This window comes from Simochromis diagramma, unplaced genomic scaffold (assembly GCF_900408965.1).
Source record: "Simochromis diagramma unplaced genomic scaffold, fSimDia1.1 OVJJ01000802.1, whole genome shotgun sequence".
Taxonomy (NCBI): domain Eukaryota; kingdom Metazoa; phylum Chordata; class Actinopteri; order Cichliformes; family Cichlidae; genus Simochromis; species Simochromis diagramma.
This window is the reverse complement of record NW_024387492.1, coordinates 19,346,922-19,373,987: the sequence shown is the minus strand read 5'-3', so window position 1 is coordinate 19,373,987 and position 27,066 is coordinate 19,346,922. Positions and strand designations below refer to the sequence as shown.

Here is a 27,066-nt window from a genome sequence, read left to right as displayed (position 1 = left end):
AGCCCAAAGTTACCATGACATTCATGCCATGATGACTGTATATAAACTTCTCACCACAAATGCAAATATGCCATTACAGTGGTGGAGGATCATATTAAACATCAAATGCCAAATTTTCAATTGAGGTCAGAGTAACCCTCATGAACTCAAAGCTCAGGCTTCAGACTGCTCTAACCACCATTTGTCATGGTTACGATGTAACTTATATCTAGCATGCATGAACTTTACACCAACATTATTATTGATTATGCCTAGAAAGTATTGATTTAATAAAACTGGAGCAGAACGGATGTTTTTTTTTTATTGTTTTGTTTTGTGAGTGGATTGTATAGAGGAGGAAGCAAAATGCAGCACACAAAGTCAGATGGTGCAGAACAAAAAGGGAATCATTTACTGGCTGTTTACAACGTGAAAAAGAAAAATTAAACAAGAACCACAAAAACAACAGTATAAAAACTGGCAGAAACACAAAGAGAACACCAACACACACACAGAGGAAGATGTGTTTGTGTGGCACAAAGTTAACATAGCCAGGACAATGGCGAGCTGTCAGGGTTTCCCCCATTGTTCATATACAGAATCTGCCTTTCCTTCTCCGAGTGGGTGTGGTCTCTGGCTCACCTGTTTTCTATCCATTCAATCAGTTGAATATATAAACCTGGCTTCCATCACCACTCTTCAGATTGTTGACCTCATGTTGCTCAGGCCTCTAATTACAGCTGGTTTGTCAGAGTGGGTCAGGCAGGCAGTCTCTTACCTGCCTGCCTGACCCACTCTGGCCCCGCCTGCTGAAAACATTCTAGTACTGGAAAGTCTGGGTGCTTACCCTGGTAGCCTTTTACATGAAGTACCTGTGTATCTTGGCTCTGAAATAAAGACTTACCAGAAAGACGCCTACCTGGTTCAAATTCCTGTTGCAGTTGCTCTTTAAAGTAAAACAGAAAATACAGACAAAGGGAGACAAGACATGAGCACAAAAATGAGACAGGAGCAAGGACTGATAGAAAAACACTGAGACAACTAAAGAGAAACACAAATCAAGAACTCAAAACTAACTGAAGGACAGTAACAGGAATTCAAAATTCTATAAAAACCAGAAGACCCACAACACAATAAAAGATCAGCATACCAGGCTAATAATGAAAACAGGCTCAGTAATGTCACAAGAACTCAAGCTGATTATTAGAATAATTAAGAAATCAAATCAGGGATCAAAAAATTCAAACATAACCCAAGAAACCTAAATGCAAACTATCAGAAACCTTAAAAAAACAGCAGTTTTCCTCTGGCACAAACAGTCAGCAGCTGATCACATGAGTAAAAATCATTCCAAATGAACATGCTGCTCAGATTGGTATTCATTCATTCATTTCATCAGAGCACGTAACATCCATTCATCTTCCTCATATATCTTTGATACCCGTTTGATCAGCTCCCTGAAGACAACCATACATCACTTGCTTTCAATTCTTTAGGCCTCATTTAGATTTTGTAGAGTCTATGATATAGTAGCCAATGTTGTTGCATTTATGCTTGTAATGGCGCATTATGTGTTAATTCCTGTGTTGCCGTGTCCTGGTGTTTCAGGGCGTTTTCACACCTGATCAAAATCAGTCGAGGAGTTGTAAACTTGTAGCTTTTCCCTGTGATTTGGTTTATTTTCACACAAAGAAAAATCCAAGCGCACCAAAATGCGTCACGAAAAACCACATGTTCAGTCTGCTCATTGGCCAGATGTGTCTGGGGTGAGAGCAACAAAAGTAAGCAGAGGTGTTGTGTTCTGGACTATCGGAGAACATGGAGAATTTACATTCATTTCATGGCTAGTTGCTAAACCCTTTACACATCTATAGCACCTTCCTGCATCTCAGAATATAAAGCATACATGGCTACAGGAGGTTTTTTAGTCCAGACTTGATATGTGGACGCGGTAGTTGGTTGGGATGGAGGTTCAAACCTGCACAAAAGAACTGCAGCACAGAGGAAAACATATCAAGTTTGAGTTCAATCACAGCCAACAAAAACCTGGTTCCCAAATCTTTGTTGTAGTTGTTTTTTCTGTTTTCGCATAAAGGATAGTTTTTATTCTCTCACTGTTAAATTACAAAACTTAAAAGTAACCTGAAGTGAAGGAACTGATGGTACTAAACAGGCCAATCACAGCAGTTGCAGGCGTGAATCTAATGTGCAGTTAAAATCCAAGTTATGGAGTAGGTTTTCAGAGGGGTCTGCAGTTATGACGTTGCTTCGGCCTAAATTTCCTACTGAAGCAGAAATCCCAGCAAAGAGTCTATAATAAAGCAAACTCTCTGTCGCACACTGGTTCAGCCTGGCCTCTTCCAAACTGAGCTGTTCATGTGGAGCGTCTTTCTTCTCTTGCGATTGTAAAACCACTTACATCGTGAACTTTCGGCTCCATGTAGACTCTCCCCCATAAAGCCTGTCACTTTTCAGTCGTTCACTTGTTCTCTTGCGGTCTCACAGCCTTTGGAGCAATCCAAAGCCTGAGCGACAACACATCCCAGGGGTAAAAGTAGCTCCCCCTCTAAGGTGACAAGGCAGAGTCAATATTTACACAGATATCACTTTTATCTAAGAGATGAAACAAATTCAAGCAATCCATCCACACCACAGATAATATTTTGCACGACTTGCTGCTGATAAAACAGCTGCTATATAAAGGACAGAGCCTGAAAACTTGTAAGTAATTCTGTTTTTCCAGGTAATGCTGTCTTTATATCCAGAGCGGTTCTGTTCAAGTTTGATTTAATTCCACAATATTTTTTATGTTCTTTACAAAAACTTAATTAAACAGATTTTGTGCCTCAGGCTCATGAGGCGACTCCCAGAACTTTCCCACAGACCATCAGCTCTGTGCAAACAACCCAAAATGACTGTAACGTCTGAACAAATTACCTTACACAGTGTTTTATCTCTTTTTGGACATGACATGCTGTGTGAAACTGTTATTTCTGTGATAATAATCTCTGCTCACTTTGCTCTTAGTGTGCTCTTTGCTGCTCCAAATGGAGTTGTGTTGGATAGGAAGGAAATTGACGCCTAAGCTGTCTGTTCCTCTGTTGCTTCCCTTCCCTCCACCTCTCCATATGATAACCTTTCACCTTTGCATTCACCTTTGATCTCTCTTTACTGCTTCCTTTTAAACTCACATACCATGTCTGCTCACTTTCAGCCTGTCCTGCAGCTGCCCTTACAAAGTATGTGCATTCAGTATACCTAAAGGTGGGACTTATTACTTGGCTGTAAAACTGCAACTTGAACTTTTAACCCTTTTGCTTATATATCCGTCACAGTCTGTGGAGCTTCCTGGTATTCCCAACTTAACTTTGAGTTGTGATACAGTGAAATATGGTCTCATTTTTCTGGCATACTAAATAGTACGAATATTGGATCACATTCATGACAGACTGTAAACAAATTCATTTATGCTGGCAGCACTGAGTCCGGCACACCCAACTGTGTGCAACAGAGGAAATCAGAAGGTGCTCCTACTGTAGCCCACACAGTTACGGACCGAAAACTGTCTTTTGTGACTTTGGATTTTTCTCACCGTCCAGTCTAGGTGTGTTAAAACCTTTGGGTCCTGATTTACAGGAAATAAAACAAAACTGAAGCAGGAGAAGATACGAAAATGGTGGAAAACATCCTGCCTGGTTTCTGTACCCTGTTTAATAAGTGCCAGCCAGCTGCCCTCACATCACATGCAATGAAGGTGTGTAACTGTGTAACTCATCAGGAAAGTTTTTAGTGATTCAGAGCTGTTTTCACATTCACAACAAACACAAATCCCTGCTGTCAACATGGGAGGAGACATAAAGCCCTTTGGGGTTGTATCACGACGGGCATCTGTTCTAAAAAGATGTTACCCTACTCGACGACTTTAAGTATTAACTGGAATGACTAGCTGGCATTCAGGTCTCCAGCTGTCCATTATCTGTGTCTGCAACAGGTAGGCGCCACCTTCCTGGTAGCCATTGAAATGAATGTTTAATGCATTTTTGGCATCGATGGAAGCTTTTTTTTTGCTACTGAATTTTTTCATTTTTATTTATCTATTTATTTCTTTTCAGGCAGCGTTAAACAGATATTTCAAATTCCCATTTTTCGGGTTATTGTCTCACAATTTAGACTTGCTCAGAAGTTTGAGTCAGTAAGTTGAAATTTTGAGATGGCTAACCTTAAATTTAGAATTATGGATGGTATTTTGTTTTCAGTAGCAGAAACCTTTCATGGGCTTCACCTTTCAGACCCAGGAGTTTCATCTTTCATAGCTTCTCTGAACAATCTCAGTCACAGCTTCCAACATGGCGTTGTTACTATTAGACCTCATCATGAAAAATATGTAATTATAGTGCATAGTACCAGTTAAATATAAGTATATTTATTTATTACATGATTTAAAATCTACATTTCATTGTTTTACTTGCAGCTTCTTTTCTTCTCTAAATAAGAACGGTGACACTTGTGTGGTTCAGTAAAAGACTGTACATATAATCACTTATTTAAAATTCTCCTTGCTTTGTCAGAGTTATTCATTTCTTACTTTGTGCGGTGACAGTAAAGGCTTCCATTCATTTGCTGGAACCTCAGCCCTGGAGCACGTCTCATTTAGAGACAGAGAAACTAAGGCTGGGATGACATTTGTTGAACAGGTAAGATACCTGCTGCTGAATTTAGCCATAGACTGATTAGGTATGATTTGTTGTCAGAGCCATTGTCATTTCTCAGCCATGACTGGCATGCACAGTGATGAGCAGTCGGTAGATGAAAGTTGCTTGGGTGAACTTTTTGCGTGACTAAAATGACAGCTGGCTGCTCATTCGATTCAGGCTGTGTGCTTTCCTTTTAGACAGGTTTTTTCAAATCCTTAAACATTCCTGAGGTTGCAGCTGCAAGACTAAAAATCTAAAACTAACTTATTTAGTAAGAACAGGAAGAGAGTCTGGAGAGGTGGGAGGTACGCTCTGAAGAGAAGAAGAATGAAAGTGTGTGTGAATGAGAAAGAGACAGGAGAAACAGTAAAGATACAGGGAGCAGAAGTAGTGAAGGTGGATGAGTTTAAATACCTGGAGTCAGCCATCCAAAGCAATGGACAGTGCACAAGAGCGGTGAAGAAGAGGGCCCAGGCAGGGTGGAGAAGGTGGAGACGAGTATCAGGGTTGATTTGAGCAAAATATTAGAAATATTAGATATTAGATGAAGCCCTAAATGCAGGAAAATGAAAGAAAAAAATAAAGTTGGTCTTTAATAAAGATCAAAAACAGACAAATCCAAAGATTAAACAGACCAGCAACACAGGGAGGCCACTGAGAATAACCGATAGGATACCAAAAGGAGACCAACAAGACACAGGTGAAGACAATCAGGACACAAAAGAAGACAAACCTTTCAAAGTAAAACAGGAAATAGTAGATGGATACAGACATGAATGCTGAAACAAAGAGAAGCAAAAGAAAGGAAGGGTCACGGTAAACAAGAAGTCAGAGACAAGGAAACACATGATAGGGAAACACTGAGGGAACTTAAGCTGCTACTAATCGAAACCGCGGCATGAACCAAAACTTACACCCATCACTAGAATAACAAGAAGGTAAAAACAGAAATATAAAGCACATGGCAGGCAAACTGCGGTTCTCTAATGTTCTCGAGAAGGTAAAGATCTCGTCCAGTGTTCCACATTTTTTTAGTAAAACTGCTTCACTGTGACTCTGAATATAACTAGCTGCCACTTACACACAGCATCGTTGTCTTTGTGATTATCTCAGTGTCTGTGGTATTTAGAGCTTAGACCAAAATATGCTTAATATTCAGATTAAAAATCAGATGTGGTCCGTTCTTCATGCTCCACCCATTAGTATGAGTCATGTGATGAAGTTTATTGGCTTTTAGATCATCTGTTATTTGTCAAGTTGTTTTGGTTTCAGAGACTGTCCCTCATTCAGCAGAGGGAAATTTCTATTTATCATTAAAGTAGTCAGATCTACAGATATGAAGCCTGTCGGCATCTTCAATCCAGGAAGATCCTGTATCGTTCCCAGTCTTTAAAAACTCATATCTCGCCGACTGCAGCTTGGTTCACACACAGGTCTGAGATTCCTGGGGGATTTGGTGGAGAGAGCCTGAGGATTGAGTGAGAAAAGAAAGTCTGGAAGAGGGAGAAAGTGTGTTTATGTGTATGTGTGAGAAACAAAGTATGAGAGAGCTTTTTTCCCATGACTCTGTAGCAGTCAGACAGGTAGGGGTCTGGGATTAGAGAGTGTGGCCTCGCTCAGTCGTGAATAAGGAATTCTCCCTTCACAGCTCTCACTGGCCTGTTTGAAGCATTAGTCTTACTTTAATACAGAGACATCAAAGGACCTAAAAAACTCACATTATCTTCTCCTCATTCTTTAAACTCCACGCTTAATATTTAGTAATCTGTAGCATTTCTATAAATAAACTTATGATACCTAAGAGCTGTATTACTGTGGGAACTTAACATAGAGTGTATCCACTTGGCTGTTTCAAGCACCTAGAGTCCAGTTATTCAGAATAAATCAACACAAAGATTCCTGGGAAAACATTTTTACAGGGTGATTGACAGCTGAACACTTTATGCAGGCAGTGTATTAAAAAATAAACAGATTAGAGGTGACTTTGTGAGATCTGGAGTGCTTTCAGAAGCGTTTATCAAATAGTAGCACGGAGAAGAACTTTAAAAGAGACATATTCTGGCTCATTTCCAGCTCCAGTTTTTAAAAATATCTACTCAACAAGAGTAACTTTGCATGATTTATAGTTAAAAATAATCCTTCGTTTCATACTAGTGCATCCACTTATTTCGTCCCCTTACTGAAATAAGCTGTTTTAGATATTCCTCCTTTAAGCCAGCTTCCTTCTGATTCGCTGCCCCTCAAAAAACTGAATGGAGCAGCAGCTTCTTATGTCCATCTGATATGACAATGTTTGTGAAATCTGCACTCAGTGACATCAGACGGACCAGAGGGCAGAACAAAAAGTCTAACAGGATGTTAATCAGTCTGAAGTCTGAGCTTTGGTCTCACAGGGATTACCTGCAAATACTGTGAGCTCATTATTGGAAACTTTGGGGATAAAGGCACGGTGACTTGATGAGATACCACTTTTTTTTGCCTTTATGCTCTTTGGGGTGCTAACTGTTTCTGCTAAGTTTGTTAGGCAATTTAAAATAAAATCTATGCTTCTAAAAACTCTGGTGTCAGTCTCCACATTTTTGTTGCGGGTTATAAAATTTGTGATGATCATTAGTGAGAAGGGATTTAGTGACTTTCTGCAGCACTGCTTTCCTTTTTTGTTTAGTAAAGTGTTGCCTCTCAGTGTTTTTATGTTCTCTGTGAATTTCTATCACCTGCTTTTCTGTCTCTGGTTGGGGTAGATTGTGCTCAGTTGGTCTATTTTGCATAGAAGAGACCTCAAATGTCCCCAATCATGTAACACAAAGCCTGAAGCAGAAAATTGAAGTTAACAAGGAAAGCTGATAAAATTTAGGCCCAATTAAAGTAGCTGCAAACCTCTCATTGTCCCTGATTTGGATCTTTGTTTCCTAATTCTGTTTTATTATTTTGAATTTTGAATAACCGGTTTTATTTTCTCTTATGACAGGGTCACTGGTCTCTATTTCCCTGATTATTTTCCAGGGGTGCATTTAGCTGCTTATGTTTTCTGGGGTTTGGTTCTTTTATTTGTAGGTTTAATAATCTGAAACATTAGTTCTTATATCTGAGCTCTAGTTGCTGTTTATTTCTGGTTCCTGCCTTCAGTACCTTACATTCCAAAGTGAGTTTGATCCTTTGGTTTCTCTTTGACTTTATTCCAGTTCCAGTGATGAATTTTAGTTTTGTGCTTCCTCATATATTTTTTTTTCTGTTTTGAGTTCATTATCATAGCCTCTCTCTTTGACAATGATATATTAAAGGGGACATATTTTGCTTACGCAGGTTGTGCAAGCTTGTTGGTTTAGATTGATTCTAGTTCACTAATATATGCAAAGTGAAACTAGTACGGCCCACTGCATGCCCCTGAAATTCAAAAGTGATTTTGTATGTGCACTAGTTTTGTTTTTGTTTTTTTGCTCTGGGTACAATTATTTCTACACAAAGCTGGTGAATGAGGTCCAGTGGACATGTTTGGCGAAAATGCAAATATCAACACAAACACCTCGTATCAGCTGTCACCATGGTGATGGAGGGTTCATGATTTGGGCTTGTTTTGGAGACGCAGGATCTATGCACCTTGCAGTTGAGTCAACTGCGAATTCCTCTGTATACCAAAGTATTGTAGAGTAAAATCTGAGAACATCTGATTGTAGAATCTCAGATGTCTGACAGATAAAGCTTGGCCCACACTCGGTCGTGCAACAGGACAATGATCGCAAGCACAGCGGCAAAAAGAATCTAGCTGTTGCAGAGGCACAGTCACACACTCAACCTGATGTAAAGAGAGATATGCATAAACAAAAGCCTGCAAACCTCACTGGTCTGAAGCGATGCAGAAGTCATACAGAAAACAGTTACTTAATGTTATTGCTACTAAAGGTGGCACTACAAACTACTGAATCATGGGATGCACCTCATTTTTAACAGGACTGTACGTTGCAATTAATGTGATGTGTGGTATGTGACTTATTACAGTCATCTACCTAAAGAACCATTAAAATAATGTGTCCTTTTAGTCTCTGGTGGGAGGTTAAGGTTGTTTAGTTTCCTTGAAGGACGTCAGATGCCAGAGTGAGATGGTCTGAGGCCTGATTCTGGGCCTCGGGCTGTATTGTTCCCAAATGTGTTCAGTTCTTCATTTTGTGTATAACAGAGTCCTCTAGTGGCTCACCTCACTCTCTCATGCACACTCTGCATTATTAAAGTGCCGTAAGCTGGTCTGCTCACAGAGCTTTCAGCCCATATCTGGAGTGCAGACATACCTGTGTGTCGGCCTCTCTATTCCCTATTACCTACCTCCAGGCCGAGAAATATGTGCATGTACATATATCAGTCATGCTGTGGGTGACATAAGTCTGTTTATAGGTTCACACTGTGACTACTAATAATAACTAATAACTTTGGAGATTACATTTTAGGCTGAAGCTTGTTTCAAAGTTAAGTTTAGGTTGTCATGGGTAGGTTTTGATAAAGTTTCCAGGAAATGACTTCAAGTCAATGTAACGTCCTCTAAAGTGAAGGAAACACTATACAGTCTGTTTAACCCTGTGAGGTCGAAGAACCTTAATCAGGTTTCTCTTTGAAATACTGCCACAAACTGAGTCTCTGGAGAGGTTTTGGAAGAGTGAAATAATTACAGCAAAGTACTTTCAGAACTTGTTAAAAATCCCATGGTTTCATTCACCCTTTTCTGTCTCTATATAAAAGCAAATTTGAATAATTTCCTTTCTGATTTCGGTTTTCATCAGCAGTCAGCTCTCTGTTGCATGACTTTGTGCTTTAGTCATTTAAAAAGAATGTCAAAGACAAACAGGGTGCTATGTAAAATGTGTCTTTTCGTTTGCTTTTTTCTTTTTCCACATTGTATCAGTGCATGCACGCTTTTCCCTCTTAATTCTTCTCTTGTTAGAGATACAACCAAAGGAGTTAGCGTTTCACTCTGTTTTGCTCAGTTAAAGGTTATCGGTGTGTTTTTGGATTTCAATCAGTTGCTGTTTCTCTTACAGAAACACCCATTGCCTGAGGTGATTCTACTAAAATATTTTGATTGATATTAAAGGGGAATTCAGATGTACCATTAATGAGAAGCAGGCTCAGCCTGTGATAACTGAGAATAGTTAGTTTTGGCATTAGTTCTGAGGACTTTTCAGGGCGTTGTTGAGCATGAGGGCATTTATCAGGGGAGAGAATCTAATGCTGAGGTCGTGTCACATGGTGTGGATAACAAAGTTGGCTAGGAAAGGATTCCCATGTTCCTACCAGATGAGTCAAGACAACATACACAGACAGTTTACATCGACATCCCTTAAATCTGGCTTCGATAACCTCAAATGAGGTGAAGCTTTTATGTTTGCTTTTCCAGTGTCTTAGGCACCAAGTCAGAGATGTTGAATTTCCAGTTGAAGCTAAAACTCTGGATGATAATGTTGACACTATTTACAGGTTATAAATGTGTAATGTCCATTAACAGCCAGGAGCTTAGCTCAGCAAAGAGGAAAACACAATTTCCTTTTTAAATTTATATAAATAGCCAAGACTTCCTCATTCTGGTCTAAATATGTAAATAAAGATCAGTGACAGATTTGTATATGAAACATTTGTACATGCAGATTTGTGTGTATCTGCTGTAAATGAGGCCTATTAATTTTTCTGGGAAAACAAAAGTTGGGGATTTATGAGATACATAAGTGCTTTTTTTAAAATATTTGAACTGGCAATAATCATACAGTGCAATACTACCACGGGTTACTAGGTGTCAAGTGCAAAAATATAAATATTTTGAAAGTAATTACATGATTAAAGCGTTAGGCTTCAAATAGACATATTTCTTGGCATTGCCCTGACTTGTTTGCAGAGGATCCTGCAGACTGGTTAGGCTCTTTTGTCGTATGTGCCTGCAGCAAAGAGGAGTTCCTTCTGCATTTTGAGAAAACAGAAAAAGAAAAAGAAAAAAGGGGAAATTAAGAGAAAAAAGTAACTGGGTCTGATCAGTGAAGAGCTACTGTTACGGGAGCCTGGAGGCTAGAGCAAGAACTTGGACCCAAAAACAGATGCAAGCACGGGAGCAAGCGGTAAGGTTTCAATGAGTTTATTTTACAGGAACATTGGGAAAAAGTGGCAACACAAAGGAGGACTTCTTTGCTAACAGGTCTAAATGTGGGCAGAGCATGATTAGAAGGGATTGCAGAGGAAACAAGACTGAAGATGTGAAGCGTAAACAGCACTTGGAAGGTGGAAGTTCAGGTGAGCTCCTCAGTGGAGAGTGAGAGAAATTATTCCAACCTTGTTTCCCAGTGATCCACAAAAGGAGGTAGCAGGAAGGAAGGCAGGTGGAGATAGCGAATGATGCAATGATACGGCAACAAAGTGGAGAACTGTGTCCAGAAAATCCTGAGCAGTAGTTGAGTGACGGAGAAAACGTGGCAACTAGAAGCAAAGAAAAGATCAGGCGAGTACGAGTCGTTCACAAAGACCATGAACCGCATCGGCCTGTTACCAACATGAGGTTAGTCGACGATCTTGCAAAAGAGAGATGAGGATGCTGATCTTAAATACCGGGAAAGCACTTTGGGTGCCTTAAAAAGCGCTATATAAATCCAATCCATTATTGTTATTTATATAGCACTACTCAGCACTAATAGGAAGAGGGAAATAAAAACAGGGGAACTGCAAAGAAACTCGACAAGCAGGGAGATGCAGATAGAGAAGTGAGATTAGGACACTAAGAAGCAAGAGAAATGATCACATAAGAACTGAAACTAATTCAAACAAAACAAATAAATGCATGAAATGCAAAGATGCAGAGCAACACAAATAACCCAGGCATTTTTAGCCTTTTAGTTAAGATTATGCTTGGATTGTAAAATTGGGATCCCCCTATTTTATTTATTTTTTTTAAGTGACTTAATTTTATTCATTCATTGGCTAAAATAGCTGTACTCACTCTTATTGTTTTCTCCAATTTGACTCATTTAACATATTCTGTTAAATATCCTATTGTTATTATTTTCCTGGGTCCCTTTACACACACACACACACACACACACACACACACACACACACACACACACACACCATTTTAATTCAAAAGTTTCATATCTAAAATATTTCCTCTAACCTGCATCAAAGGATATGCAAAATTAAGCTTTTTTGATTTATCAAGCGTGTTACATCCCCACATAAAAACTAGGCAATGAAGGTGGGGGGCAGTAACAGTTGGATCCAGGTGAAATGAGAAGAACGCCAGGCAGAGGTATTTAGCACAAAAGAAATCTTTATTATAGTCAAATACCTCAATAATCATATAAATAGTAACAACAAAAAGAGACAGCACCACTGCTTTAATGATAAATCAGACCGGTCAACCCAAAGAGATAGTGAAAGAAAACAACTATAAGGCTTCAACAAAAAAAGACAACGCTGCTAGTAACAATACCCAGGCAGGCCAAACTAACTAATGGAGGCTGCCGTCACTTAAGGGAAAACACCGCTCAGTTAAGAACTACTCACAAAAAGCCACGCACAATGGGGCTGGTCACACACAGCAGGCCGTTTCCATACCTAAACCAGTATCACACACTGCCCGCCACAGAGAAACTCCCTGCCCACCACAGAGAAACTGCCCACAGAGAAACTGCCCACCACAGAGAAACTGCCCACCACAGAGAAACTGCCCACCACAGAGAAACTGCCCACCACAGAGAAACTGCCCACCACAGAGAAACTCCACCAGAAGCCCTCTCCCCCACCTCCACACTGCTCTTCTCCAGCTTATATCACCTCTGAGGGTAATTGGTGGTAACGAGGGCAGATGAGCAGCAGGTGTGTCCGAAAGGAGAAGGCAGGGGCGGAGAGAGACAAGGGGAGGGGCAAGAAAGAAGGAGGAGGAGAGGGAGAAGACAACACCACGCCCACACACGCCCACAGCCTCACAGGATGTAACAAAGCGTATAACAAAGACTTAGGTTGACGTGATGAATATTTATCTTAAAACTGCAGTGAAGTACAGGTTATAAATAACCAATTAGACTCCTGGCTCATAGGTTGCCATGTATCTAGAGACACCAAGTGCTTTAAAGCAGCGGTCCCCAACCCCTGGGCCTCGGACCGGTACCGGTCCTTGGGTCGTTTGGTCGAGAGTTGAGGCTCAGGTGTAAAATGTATAGTTTTCAGGGGTTTTTATCGGTTTTCAGCGTTATTTTGTTATCGCTTTTATCGTTTACTCGGTTTTCCTTGGTCTTTTCATGTGTGTTATGAATAAATTTTCGTTTTTTCGGTACTAGTTTTATTTTGTTGTATTTATCCGCCACACCTTAAAGGCCGGTCCATGAAAATATTGTCGGGCATAAACCGGTGCATGGCGCAAAAAAGGTTGGAGACCGCTGCTTTAAAAGACTCAGTAAAACTGTATTTTTTGCATTACGCTCTATTAAAGCATGGTTTCATCATCATCCGTCATCTAAGTTGGGTCAGATATGCCAGCAGGGGTGCATATGAGCAGATATCAATGTTAATGTATTGCATATTGGAAAAGGCTTCCCTGGCTTCACTTTAGCATTTGCAGAGAGATTGTTTTTGTCTTTATTTTTATCTTCGTGGCTGAGAGTCTGCTCTGATCTTCTTAAATCTTTCCCATTGCAACCACGATTATAATAAAGAAAACTAAACCTGACACTAACACAAGTGGACCGTGTAAGTTTCAGTAAATTGAAACTAAACTGATGTGAAAACGACAAAACTCGAACCTGCTCTGCGCGCATCTGTGTGTGTTTGTCGCCATCTAGTGGTTGAATTTACCACCAACAATTTCACTCATTTACGTCGCCTAGAAAACTATTCTGGACAGGAAACAAATGACGGGTTTTATTTAGCTAGATTTTAATCAGCACCCAAACTGGATGGATAATTTAGAGTTTCTGAGTGGTGCATGCTTCAGGTAAGAAGCTGCTCTGCTCCTCGACTCTGGAATTCCCTACGCCCTGATTTAAGAAATATCACTTCCTTCTCCCTCTTTAAGTCCCAGCTCAAAACTCACTTGTTCAAAATAGCTTATTATTATTAGTAGTAGTAGTATTATTAAGACCTGGAGAGAAACCCAGGAACATGGGACATGCAAACGGCCTCCTGTGAAGTCAGATCCACTGCTCTGCTTATTTTACAACCCTGCTGCTGAAAAGCTGGAAAGCCTGCTCAAAACACTTCACATAGAGTCCTGAAGATGCGGGATTTAAAGAGCTGCTGCACTCGATGAGCAGCTTTGATTACGTCTTTGAGATTAAACTGAAGCTCAGCTCTAGTTTATCAAACAGACAGTCCAGCAGTGGCGACTAATCATCACCAGCTCCCTCAAGTTATCCAGAGATGAAAGATTTCTTAAACATGTAAAACTGTTAAATAGGTATAGGTATAATATAGTCAAGCTGACATACATTTGTATTGTTTTGACCTTATGTGAATGGGTCATTCTTAATGGAAGTTGTTTATAAATGTGTGTCTGTAGTTTATGCTCCTGCTCCAGAGCTCCTTAGTCAACCTTCATGGCAGGTTGTTCAACTTTTGACCCGCAGAGTTTCATTTCTTCAAAATGAAGGAAAATTCACTTTTATCTTGGCCAAAAACAGCTTTAATGTTTGGTTTTACATATTTCATTTTAAGCGACAATGTGCAGATAAATTTGCTTCCTCTGAAGCTCGACAGTTGTGTCCTTAAAGGTCTGGATAAAAAGTGACTTCTGTCTGATTTCTGTGTGCAGTTAGAGGTCTTGAGGTTTGAGATCCACGGCCTCACAGCCGTGCACCAGTAACAGTCTCATCAGTCACGGCGCTCCACATATGAATAAAAACAGACCAGGTCAGCACTTTTCTGCCTCTGCAGGCCAGATTTAGATCAAACAGCACAAGCTTTGTCAAAAGTTTCAGTCTACATGATCTCATACCCAACCACTGCTAAAAACTGTCACATGTATATTTTTAAGTGTGCATTTTGTACCCCTGCTGAATGTGCATTTGATTTGATTATATGCATGCTAATGAACACTGAGTGTGGGAATGTATGCATCTACATTAACACAACTAGACTCAGTGCATCCCTAGTGTGTCCTGGACAGTTTGTTACAGAGTTGGTTTGTTTGTTTGTTTATCTGTAAGTTTTTCACTTTAAAATATAGCTTAGAAAAGCAACAGTTCCGACAACAGGGATTAAATACTTTTATTTAATTGTGAGCATCCCTGCAGGCCCAACAGAAACCAGCATAGGAAGTTCTCGTAGATCTCGTAGATCCACCTTTTCTGACTTTATCAGTTGCTCGCATCGTTGGAGGGTTTGTGACGGACTCCTCTTTACAAAGTTGCCTCAGTACGTTGACAGTTTATTATTTTATTTTTCATTCTATTGTAGATTTATTACGGTGCTTGGGATCATTGTCCTGTTACACGACCCAGGTGTCGTGCTGATGGCCTCTCATGTGAGTCTAGAATACAACCCTGGTTTGTGTCTGCAAAACAAGCTCAAATCATCACCTCTCCACCACTGTGCTTAACAACCAGTCATGAAGTGTTTGTGCTGATATGATGTGTTTTGTACGTTATGGTCAAACATCTCCTCTTTGGACTGATAAAGGGAATTGTTCCAGAGGCCCGTGGTTTGTTCAGCAATCCTGGCAGCTCATTTCAGTATGTTCAGTATTATGACACAAATGTTGCGGATGCATTTGATGCATTTGAGCATCAGGACCTAACTGCTATTTATGCTTCTACTGTGTTTGAAACACGGAAGGCTGTACTTTGTTTTTCAAAAAGCTGCTTTCTAATCATTTTAAATGCATAAAAAACCTGGGCTTTAACACTAAAGGAAAACAATGACTTGATGACTTAAATAACTTAAGAAAAAAAGTTTTTTTAAGGAACATTTGGGATCTTTTCATCTTTCATCACTACCTCAGCTTAATAGCGGCATGCATTCAGACAATAACTTCTCTCTATCTTTCTCGAGTCGCTCATTTTACATGATGAACATCAATCAGATATGACAGGGAAGAAAGTCTACTTATGATGTAAATCCAAACAAAAACATGCAGTCACAGCAAACTGCGTCTAAAGAACAGAGTGGATCATCTATAACACGCCCATAAACACTGATCTGATCTCTGATAAACCTGCAGCATAACAACGTAATTGCACCATCCCTGCATATTTTATTATTTAGTGGAGAATCTGCACGTAGTAAAAGTCAGTTTACTGGGAAGGACTTTTGATTCTTTTCAAGCCCTAACCTAATCAGTGCGTGTAACACTGATCTCACACTCAGTCATTTCCACTTGAAAACATTAAATTCAAGATATTCTCGTGCGATAACGGCTATCACTCCATGATAATTTCAGATTATGACAGTCTACAAGAGCAAATTATCCGATGTTTGGCCACAGTTCAACGAGCTCCTCCTTTGTTTTGGATAAAGTCTGACGTGCAGTTCTCATTTGTATTGTCACAGCAATCAGAAACACTCGATTTGTTTAAGCACTCACGCCAAACAATTCGGTTTCTTTTACAAAGCTATAAAATAGTTTTATATAATTCAAATATGAAAAACAACTGTTTAAAGTGTCCACAGATTTCAAGTACTTTGTCACCCGCCATAAAGTTCACACTCTGAACCTTCACGCTGACAAGGAGGAACGTGGAGAGTCACACTCACAGTCATTCACTTTTTAAAGAGTTATTTTTCTCCAGAGGCCAGAGAAATTATGTTAAATGTTACAGACACGGCTTATTAAGAAATCATCTATTCATTTCTATTCATTTCTTTCATGCAGATTTTACACTATTATTTTTTATTGTTAGTTTTTTGGTTGTGGCGTAACTTTGTGCTGAACATTGGGGGGGTCAAGGTCTCTGTCTAAATAAATAAATAAATAAATCTGGGTAAATTCCCAGATGATTAAACATGCAAGTATTTTGCTGGTAATACCTGAAATGAGTAGGGAAAATCAACAGCCTATTTATACAAGATAATTCATAATTTTATTGGGGGGGTTATATTGGATGGGTCTGATTATTGGGGGGGGGGTCATAACCCCCTTGGAAATTACGCCCCTGTCCAAATCGCATGTAAAAATTTAACCCCAGTTACATTGCAAAAGTGAAGCCAGACATGATGTGTTAGACATACATGTGTGTCGGTGTGTGGTTGCCATGGTGAGTACACCTGTGACATGAAGTGGACAATCTTACAGCTTCATGCTCTCCTACACAAAAAGACGTGCATAAGGGGAAAAATTGGAATGACTTATTGTGACAGTTTCACAAACTCTTGTGCGTCTTTTGAACCCCCCACCCTCCCCAACTAAACCAAAGTGAAGTCAATGACTTCACACAGATAATACTACAATCTGAAACACAGCATGGAAAAGATTTTCAAAACAAACATCATTTTTTATTCAGCATGCTCCAAAACGAGTGACTGAGCCCATAAACTCAGCATTAAAGTGTTTACAAAGACAGAAAGCCGCGTTCTCGCAGACTTCTATAGGATCACAAGTCTTGTTGTAGACACAGCTGTCGCCATCTGGCATAAGGCCTGGAGAAAAGGTCTATTTTGATCTAAACTGGGACCTTTTTAACCAAGCCAAGCTTTTTCCCAAACATTTTATAATAATATTTTTGTGTGTGTGTGTGTATTGTGTATTGAGGACCTTAAAATATTAGAAACAAAACCAAACACACACTGCAGGAAGTCCTTCAGGCAAATCAAAAGGGACTTGTCTGACAAAGCCAGACAAGTCCCTCTGCAGAAGACAGGCAAGAAAGCATGTTTCCCAATATCCAAGCCATGACAGCCCGATGTCCAATAGGCAGTGAAAAAGCTCCAGGTCTGTGCAGCGCTGTGTGTGACCTACATCTGTCCTCATTAGGCCAACACCACCCAACACTTTATCTGTAGAGATATGAAGAGTTTCAAACAGCTGTTTCTTAGCGTTGGCTCATATGATTAGTCTGAAACTGTTCCACCTGTAATCTGCCATCCCTTCTGATAGCTTTAAATAAACACCAGATAATATAGACAGAAGTTTCATTCGTCAAATCAGCTCCAACGCAGTGAAGCAGCTTTTTGACCATCACAAGTCACAAAAAACTTCACCAAAAGCTACACAAATTAAATGATCTGCGTGCACTCACTGGCTGGTTTGGAATTTATTTCTCTTTGGGTACAGCTGAGATAACAGAGGGGACTGCGGTGTCGCTGTGTTTTCTGTTTAAAAAAACAACAACAACAAGCTGTCATGCTGTGAAAAGCAAAAGATGTCTTGTACATTCATAAAAGGAAAGAATGAGAGGTAACACACTGTAAACCTTTGCTCTGTGGTCACTGCTCCTGTATGTATGCATGGTGTAAGTACACACAAGGAGTCTGGATTCAAAATCTTAAAAGGAACTAAAAAGAAGGAGGAAGAGGGGTTGAGTGAGAAGAATGAAGCTTTAAAGTAGTAATGATCAACAATTACAGGCAAAACATGTGCGATGACTCAGAGAAAGTGCAGGATTTAAAGAAGGGCAGTCTGATATATGAGCCTGATATGTGAGCAAATTGCACCTTATTTTGAGGCCAACATGATAAGAAATGCAATATATAGTTGTCTGCAAAAACATGCGTAATGCGTGGGTGTATGGGCGTATGTGTGTGACAGAAAGAGGGCTGGACTTTGTTCTCAGTTATTTCCAGTGTAAAGGTTTATCAGAAATACCTTCAGCAGTGAGCGACCTCTGACTTCACTCTGTGCAGCTGCTGCATGAAGCCACGAATCTAAAAAACAAAACAAAAAAACAAAATACAAAAACCTAACACAACTTCTTTTTCTTTGTTTTTTGTTTTTAAAGGTTAATGCTCTGAGAAGGTTTTTTGTTTTGTTAAATATACTTTTAAAGAAGCAGCCATGATCAGCCGCAACTTCAAGAATGTGCTGGTGGTCTCAATTGGGTTTCTGTCCCTGTTCACGGCTTATGGAGGTCTGCAGAGTTTGCAGGTAGGTGGAAAATTTACAATTTACTGCTTGTTAAGGAGGGAAAAAAGGAGTGATTTTTCCTTCCACAGTTGAAAGGACCAAGGAATAATTTACTTTACAAGTTTTCCATATGTGAATAATTACCGGTCATGTTTGTCAGTCAGCGCCGGGTTTCATTCAATCATTAGTGGAGCTTCGAAGAATGTATTCATACTAACTGACTATGAGATGTTAAATACATTGCATACCTATAGTCAACAAATGATGCCAGTAATCCATTCTGGATTCATTTGTTATTTTCTTGACTATTATATCAAAACTGAACAATACAATGGTACTAACAAATATAAATATTGGTATAACATTAATGGTGCACATAGTATGCTAATAATTGTAGTTTTTTTCCTTTTCCCGGTAAAACTTCACACTCTTCACATGTATGATTAATTTGGAAAAATCTTTTCATTTCTGTATTTCCACATGCACGCATAACTCATAATATATTGATACTACTACTATCACTACTACTACTACTAATATTATAATAATGACAATCCATTCATCCATCCTCTACCAGCTGCCATAGGGCGAGAGGCACGGTACACTCTGGACACGCCGCCAGTCTGTTGAGCTCGAAAATAAAAATAAAGACAATGAAAAAAAATGTAATTATTTTAAAATACAAATAAAAATGCAAATAAGATATGGTAATTTATTTGTAATACCAGAACTGCAATTACTGCAATTGCAATTACTGTATTAGTTGTGTAAAGTAACAGAACTTTCTTTGTATTTTTAACATAAAAATAGGATTTTCTATCTATAAAAATGATGTGAGCAAAAACCAAAACATTTCAAATTTTTATTTGTATTGTTATAAACTATAAAAACTTTCACATCCGTACACATATATCTACAAAAATTCCATATTTCTGTTGTATGTTGAGAGCTGGACAGTTTTAAAGTAAAGTGTAAATTAAACAGTTTTCTGTTTACTTTAAACATAATTATCTGCGCACACACTAGAAGTACTCTAGATAAAATAAAAAAACTTGACAGTTATAAGCACGTGGCATAAATCATATATATGTATATATATATATATATATATACCTATATATAAATATTTTATACAAATAGAATCATGAATGAAATCTAATTAACTTTCAAATCACAATCAGTGTTTACATAATATTACACCAATATTGCCACCTTTAATGATCAACTTGCTTTAAACACTGATGCTGATATTGTGTAATTATTATGTAATTATCAGTATGTAGGTCAGTGTAACAGTAATATTAATTCAAAGTGTTTCCCAAAGCTTATAAGACATAGATTGGGCTACATAGCAAAGCTGAAACATCCCTATTTATAAACAGTGCTGCATTATGTGCAATCCTTACATCACTCAAAAGTCCAAGCACGAATTTTAAACACTTATTCTGTGTGTAAATCCGCCAGCTCACTATATTTAAAAATATTTTGAGCATATAAAAAAAATACTCAAATTTGTCTACTTTTAGAAAAAACAGTTTTGTTTTGATTATAGTGCAGTCGACTTCATAACATTGAACCTCTGATCAACACTTCTAGTGTTTCTGCTCTCTGTGCAGAGCAGTCTGAATGCAGCGGAGGGGATGGGCGTGGCCTCTCTGAGCGTCGTCTACGCCTCCATCATCATCTCCTCCATGTTTCTCCCTCCCATCATGATCAAAAACCTGGGCTGTAAATGGACCATTGTGGTTAGCATGGCCTGCTACGTGTCCTACTCGTTCGGAAACCTCTTCCCAGGATGGTAATCAACCAGACAATCAATTAAAAACAATAAATGAATGAGGCTAATTGGGGTTCTAATTTTTTAATGTCTGTTATTAAAGATTATTTTTGTAATAGGATACCCAACTGCAACACGTCTTGTCCAATAACCTCATTGGCTAATAAAAAGTCTTGAAGCTGAGACCAAGTGTTGCTTTCTCACACAGGTACACTCTCATCCCCACCTCCGTGATCCTGGGGTTGGGTGGCTCCCCTCTGTGGTCGGCTAAATGCACCTACCTGACCATATCTGGGAACGTGCAGGCCGCCAAAGACAACAAAAAAGGCTCTGACGTGATCAACTACTATTTCGGCATCTTCTTTTTCATCTTTCAGTCTTCCGCTGTTTGGGGAAACCTGATGTCTTCCCTCATCTTTGGACAGGACACAGCTATTGGTAGGCAGCAGAAAAGTGGTCACATTTTGATTAAATTGAACCAGGACTGGTTTAATTGCCTCATTAATTGTGCATTGAAAGTTGTACAATGTTAACTTTTTGGGGTTGCAGTGTGCAGTTTTATTTGTTTATACCAGTAAGTTTAATTCCTCAGTAGTAAGCTTGAAAACAGCGTGCAACACTTTGCACATTTTCCTTATTTATCATTGAAGTGTTGTACGTTTGCAGTGGGGTTTCAAGTATTATTTATGAAGTATTTTCTCTCATTCGATGGGCAAGCCTATCGGCATTGTTCCATATACAAAGCCTGCAGTATTAAACCGCCATTAGAAATAACAAATGACATGTTTAACGCACAGTTTCTATTAAAAAACAAAAACAGCTTTGCTATTTTTTTTTTCTCAGAGCTGAACCATAGACCATATATAAAGGATAGAGGTCACTACAGTGACATCGCCCTCTGGCTTTGGACTGGAAATTATTTCTAGAGCCTCTGACATGTTACTAAATCACGGCACATACAGCAGCTGATCCACTGTGCACAGCCGCTTAAATGCCACTGCTGATTAGGTAACACATCGGAGACACGGTGTACCTCCAAGTCTGTTACTCTACCTTTTTTTTTTTCAAGGAAATAAAAAACAGGTTTCACTAAAAGTGACCCTTTCAGTTTGAATTGAGAATTCACTATTTTAATAACGCAACGGCCCCCAGTGTGAGAAATGATGAGATCAGCGTATGTATGCGTAACCTCTGTGAGCCGACGCGGAGAAGCCACGCCCACTTACTGTTCAAAACCGCTTGTGATTGTCCTTTAATGTGACTCATGCAAAGCTACTATAAGAGAGTTCAGGAATAAAAAAATACTGGAAATGAGTGAAGATTTTCACTGATGTAACATTTAGGAGTGTAAGGAGAAGAGGCAGCTTAGCAACAAATGTTAGCCTGGTGATTGGCTTGACTTACAATCATTAAAAATCACAATTTACAGTGATAAACAAACAAACAAACAAACAAAAAATTGGGTCACCACAGCAGGTAGCCCTGCATATCTGAGTTTTACACTAGCAAGTCTTTTCTTCAGGTACTTGTGTATAAACTCAGTTTGTGTCGAGGCTGCTGCGCCTGCAAGAAACAGTCAAAGCCCTCAAAACTTGCTTGACTTTTAGAGTTTAAAAAGATGTAAAAACAGGTTTAAAAATCTTTTACAAACTCAGATTTGACAAGTTTAGCTTAAGTAGGGTGACCATATTTTAATTTCCAAAAAAGAGGACACTTGGCTCAGTCGTGAAAAACTTGCTTAAAGAAACATATTTAACATATTAAAACGATGCCTTGTGCTGCTGCCAGCTTCAGCTCATCACTGAACAAGGTCTAAGTGATGTCTTACAATCATTTTATGGTTCAATTTAAGGACAGTATGAGAAAAGGTGTGTTTAAAGTTCCCAGGTATGCAGTATGTTACTTTATGGCGTCAATACTCTCTGCTTATCAGTTTAAAAGGAGACTTTCTTGGAAGAATGACTCCACAGAGACATTTATTTCAGTTTTATTTCCATCTTACTTTGGGACACTGTTTAGATACAAACGTTTTTAAACGAAACTATCAGCAACAAAATCTTTATAGTTTTACAGTTTAAACGTGCTGATCGACTAAAATAAGTAAACTTGGCCGTTCTACCAACAATTTTCAACACAATTCTAATCGATACGACAATTCCAAGTGTCCAGTACAATCCAGCACACTTCCAGTACAAAAAATTGAGAGATTTTTTGTAACATTGGTATTTTAGGGACACTGGACTGAGTTAGATCAAATAAAAAAGTAAAGATTTTAGTGTCTGAGCCCTGCAAACAAATAAGGAAAAAAGTTAAAGAAAACAGGGATATACTGACTCCAAACAAAACATGAATCAAAGGGGGGCGTGAGGAACAAGAGGAGGACAAACTGAGTGCAAACAGACAATCTGTCAGCTGACAAGGGGAGAGCCAAGGCTGCATATGCAGAATGAACCAGTGAGCGTGGGTCAGACATTCACCTTTTTCTAGCGCCGTCTCCTTGACCTTGGTAGAAAACATCACAAGGTCAAGAAAAGGCATAACTGTGATGTTTCAAGGGCTACAGTGAGCGTGTAAAAGCTGGGCTATAAAATGTGCCTCTTACTTCACCCGCACGTGTTCTTAGCATGCGCGGCACATAAACGAGGAAAACGTGATTTTACGGTCACGCTTCAGCTGTGGGTTTAAATTTAACAGCTGCCTTAAAGAGCTTTACATTGTAAGGTAACACTGAATCATCCTTGATGAACAGAAAGGGCGAATATTATTATTATTATTAGCAAAGTGCAAACAAAACAAAAACCGCAACTGTATCATGTTTCTCTCTGCATTCTTTCTGTTGGTCGTGATATATTCGCTTAAACAAATTGTATATTTTTCTGACAGTTGACATCCCACTGGAGCAGCTGGAAAGCTGTGGAGCAGCCGACTGCGGCCTTAATGTCACTGCTTATGGGAACACCACAAGGCCTGAGCAGAAACTGGTGTGGACGCTCGTCGGAAGCTACATCGGTAAAGTTTCCAATCACCTGAATGAGGGTGTTAGCTAATCAGTAATCAGCCAAACTTTGAAGCAAAGAAATTATATAACCACACAACCGCTCGCGAAGGTGCGACTAACATATTGCAGCTGTCTTCTGAATCACTGTTCTTTGTGTGTGGCAGGCGTGGGTGTGCTGGCCATCCTGATCGTGGCCGTGTTTCTGGACAACATCGACCGTGAGCAGGCCAGCGAGTTTCGTGGCAGCCAGCAGCCGTTTTGCCACACGTTCTTGGCAACATTCAGGCTCCTGAAGGACTGGAGGCTGGTGACGCTCATCCCACTCACCATGTACAGCGGCTTTGAACAGAGCTTCCTTTCAGGGGAGTACACCAAGGTAAGGACTGCTCCAAAAGATGAAGGCTTTCAGGTGTTAGTGCAGTTTTCATTAAGTCATATAGTTAAATAAAATGATTTGATATATTAGCCTAATTTTTTAGATCTTTTCATTATTAGCGCAGTACAGCTTGACTTGGGGGGTCATATATTGATGGAAAACCAGAAGGGGTGTGAACGGAGGTGTGGTCCCACTCCTGAATACAGATACATTATCTCTAATTAACTGAAGTCAGCAACACTGACCTGGGTTGGGGTCTGACTTTGATTGTGCACCTTGATTCTTTTCTTTTTTAACCATTTAGTTGTAGATTTGCTTCTGTCCTTGGCATTATTGGTCCGTTGCATGACACAATTTCAGCCTAGTTTATCTGTCAGGTAGATGCCATCACATTTGACTCTAGAGTACTTCAGTATACATGACTGCGTTGTGCCCAAGTCCTGTGTCTGCAAAACAAGCCAGAATCATTACCACTCCACCACCGTGCTTCACATTTCGTATGAGGTGTTTGTGCTGATGTTTTGTATTTGGTTTTCACCAAACGTGATAGCGGACATTATGCCCAAAGGTTTCCTCTTTGGTTTCATCTCTCCAAAGAACATCGTTCCAGAAGCCTTGTAGTTTGTTCTGATGCTAATTTGCCCTGGGAAAGCCATTCATTCCTCTGAACTAACACTTTCTTTGAAAACAGCCCACTGCTTATCCAGGTGTTACCAATTTTGTCAACAGCAATAATGATAAGACGTGAGGCCTTATAAATGTCTGCTGTGTTTCTTCGCAGAACTATGTGACTTGTGCTTTGGGGATCCATTATGTTGGTTTTGTAATGATGTGTTTTGGAGCTTCCAATTCCCTTTGTTCAATTCTCTTTGGGAGACTCGCCCAGCACACTGGAAGAGCTCCACTCTTTGCCCTGGGTACAACCTTTTTAACAAAATACAATAATTAAAGACCGTTCACTGCTGTTTTTGTTTTGTTGTTGATGTTTGTATTAATACATTTCGTGCCTCTTTTATTATTTTCCTTTCCACTTTCAGCTGCACTGACGAACTTGAGCTGCATCATTGCTCTTTTGTACTGGAGGCCTCATCGTGACCAGCTTGTTGTGTTTTTTGTGTTTCCTGCTCTGTGGGGTTTGTCAGATGCTATCTGGCAAACCCAGACTAATGGTAAGAAACCCAATCAGCCCACCTGAGGCAACTAACAGGTACACCCAGAAATGAGGATTTTTTAGTTAAAAAAAACTCAAATTTAAGCTTAAAATTAGCAAGAATCTAGCTGATCTCCCCTTCAAGATAACATGCTGTTGCTGGCTCTCCCCTGAGATGCTGCTTTGCAGTGTGCACTCTGAAACCGTGAACCTTAAACCAGTGTAAACTAAATTTTCTGTGGAGACAGAGATGGTAACAAAATGAACTTTAAAATTCCTTCAGTATGACTCACAAGCGTGACTTACCAGGAAAGTGTTTACAGGCTCAGTCAGAAGGTGGTTTTCCTCTAGACTTTCATAGGATTTAAAGTCCTCCTGCACACACAGGTTACGCCCCCTGTTGGCTATTTAAAACACTGTATGTTGTCTTTGCTCTTCAGACATAGAAACTAAATCCATTGTTATAAGTGCCATAAGGGTCATTACTCAAAAAAAGTAAAGTGTTAAATAAAACGTGTTATTTTTCTTAAATGTAACGCAGTAAATTACTTAGTTACTCATTGGAGACAGTAATTTGTTACATTACCCCGGCGTTACTCTGTAACATGACCTGACGACACAGGAGTTTAAAACCAGTCCAAAAAGACATTTACAGCTGCAGAAGAAATTGCAGGTAGAAATAAAGGCTATAAGCTTTACTGGCAGTCACTACCTTTATTACCTGGACTTAATTACCTTCTCTTGGCGCACCTACCCCCTTGTCTCACAGCTCTTTACGGCATCCTCTTCCCGCGGGAAAAAGAGGCGGCGTTTGCAAACTACCGGATGTGGGAGTCGTTGGGTTTTGTCATCGCCTTCGCCTACAGCACGTTCTTATGCCTGGAGTATAAACTGTACATCGTGCTGGCCGTGCTGGTGGTCACCGCCATCACTTACCCGATAGTGGAGTACCATGAACACAAGCATCCAACGAAACCCATTCAAGAAGGAGCCTACCAAAATCACAAAGAAGTCATCAAAGCAAATGACGACATCGTCTGCCAGACACACTTGTAGAGACACAAAGTGCAGCATGCCTCCTGTCGAATGAATGTCATTGTAAACGCATGATGTGATTGTACAGGTGCAGTAAGCAATAAGCCCACGTCTGTTGAACTTTACCAGACATTGACTTTGCTCTTTTCTTCCTTGTGGTAAAGCAACACAAACTGTAATGTCTTGCTTTTTTTTTTTTTTTTTAAATAACTTTATTTTTTTTTTTTAAATAAGGCCAGCTTTGTAGCTTCTGTTTGAAACATTTTGTTTGGTTGGCACTGTACTGTTGTCATCATTCACGTGCTTCAGTCTTCAGTATCTATGTCGGCTAAATGTTGAGCAATGTGTGCGTGCAATCTTATCCACTTTATTTTACTGCCTTTTTCTATTGTCATTTACGGCTGCTGTGTGACCAGGATGTGACCAGTGATCGCACACAGAGCAGTATCATTTCCTGTTTTCGTAAGCTATTCTACTATATACCGCGATTAAGTGAAATCATACCTGTGAGATGTTTGAAAAATACCAGATTAAATTGTTATTTTAACAGTTGCCAATGTTGTAAAGTTCATATAACTTTGTAAACGTTAAGGAAGAAATAGGACAGAGAGATGTTGCCACACAAACAGCATTCAACACAACACTCACTGATTCATTAGAGTGAGCTGGAAGAAATGGTCAACAACCACTGTCAGCCCCTGAGGTCCTGGAGAGACTAAAGTCCAGCACAGAAGCTCTGCAATCAGCCTGGCCTGTGGTGGGTTAATCATATGTGGACAGTTTGGGTATTTAGAGACAAGAGCTCACTAGAAACTAGCGACTTATCACACGGCTAACAAAAAAGAGCCAACCTTTCATGTTCCCACAGCCAGTTGAGAATCACCAGTTAACCTTATATGCATGTTTCTGGACTATGGCAGGAAGCCACAGTGCACCTGCAGGTTCTAACTACAGACTGAACATTGCTTTCTGATCTGCACCCTCTCAGTCCACTGAGCACAGTGGTGCTGGTATTCCAGTTCAAGGCAAAATTAAGCCTT

At 39.6% G+C, this 27,066-nt stretch overlaps 1 protein-coding gene across 2 annotated transcripts; it reads left to right on the top strand.

Moving 5' to 3' along the window:
* Positions 1–10,629: 10,629 nt before the first annotated feature.
* Positions 10,630–26,788, top strand: unc93a (unc-93 homolog A). 2 transcript variants are annotated; one of them, XM_040018589.1, is made up of 9 exons: positions 10,630–10,765; positions 18,566–18,711; positions 20,307–20,488; positions 20,676–20,905; positions 23,351–23,476; positions 23,630–23,841; positions 24,623–24,758; positions 24,879–25,010; positions 25,761–26,788. In XM_040018589.1, exons 2-9 carry the CDS (start codon positions 18,622–18,624, stop codon positions 26,045–26,047), a joined length of 1,395 nt encoding a protein of 464 aa, XP_039874523.1. In that variant the 5' UTR covers positions 10,630–10,765; positions 18,566–18,621; the 3' UTR covers positions 26,048–26,788. The 2 variants fall into 2 exon arrangements, with proteins under 2 accessions (XP_039874523.1, XP_039874522.1); XM_040018588.1 differs by lacking the exon at positions 10,630–10,765 and having other exon boundaries at positions 16,777–18,711.
* The last annotated feature ends 278 nt before the right edge of the window (positions 26,789–27,066 follow it).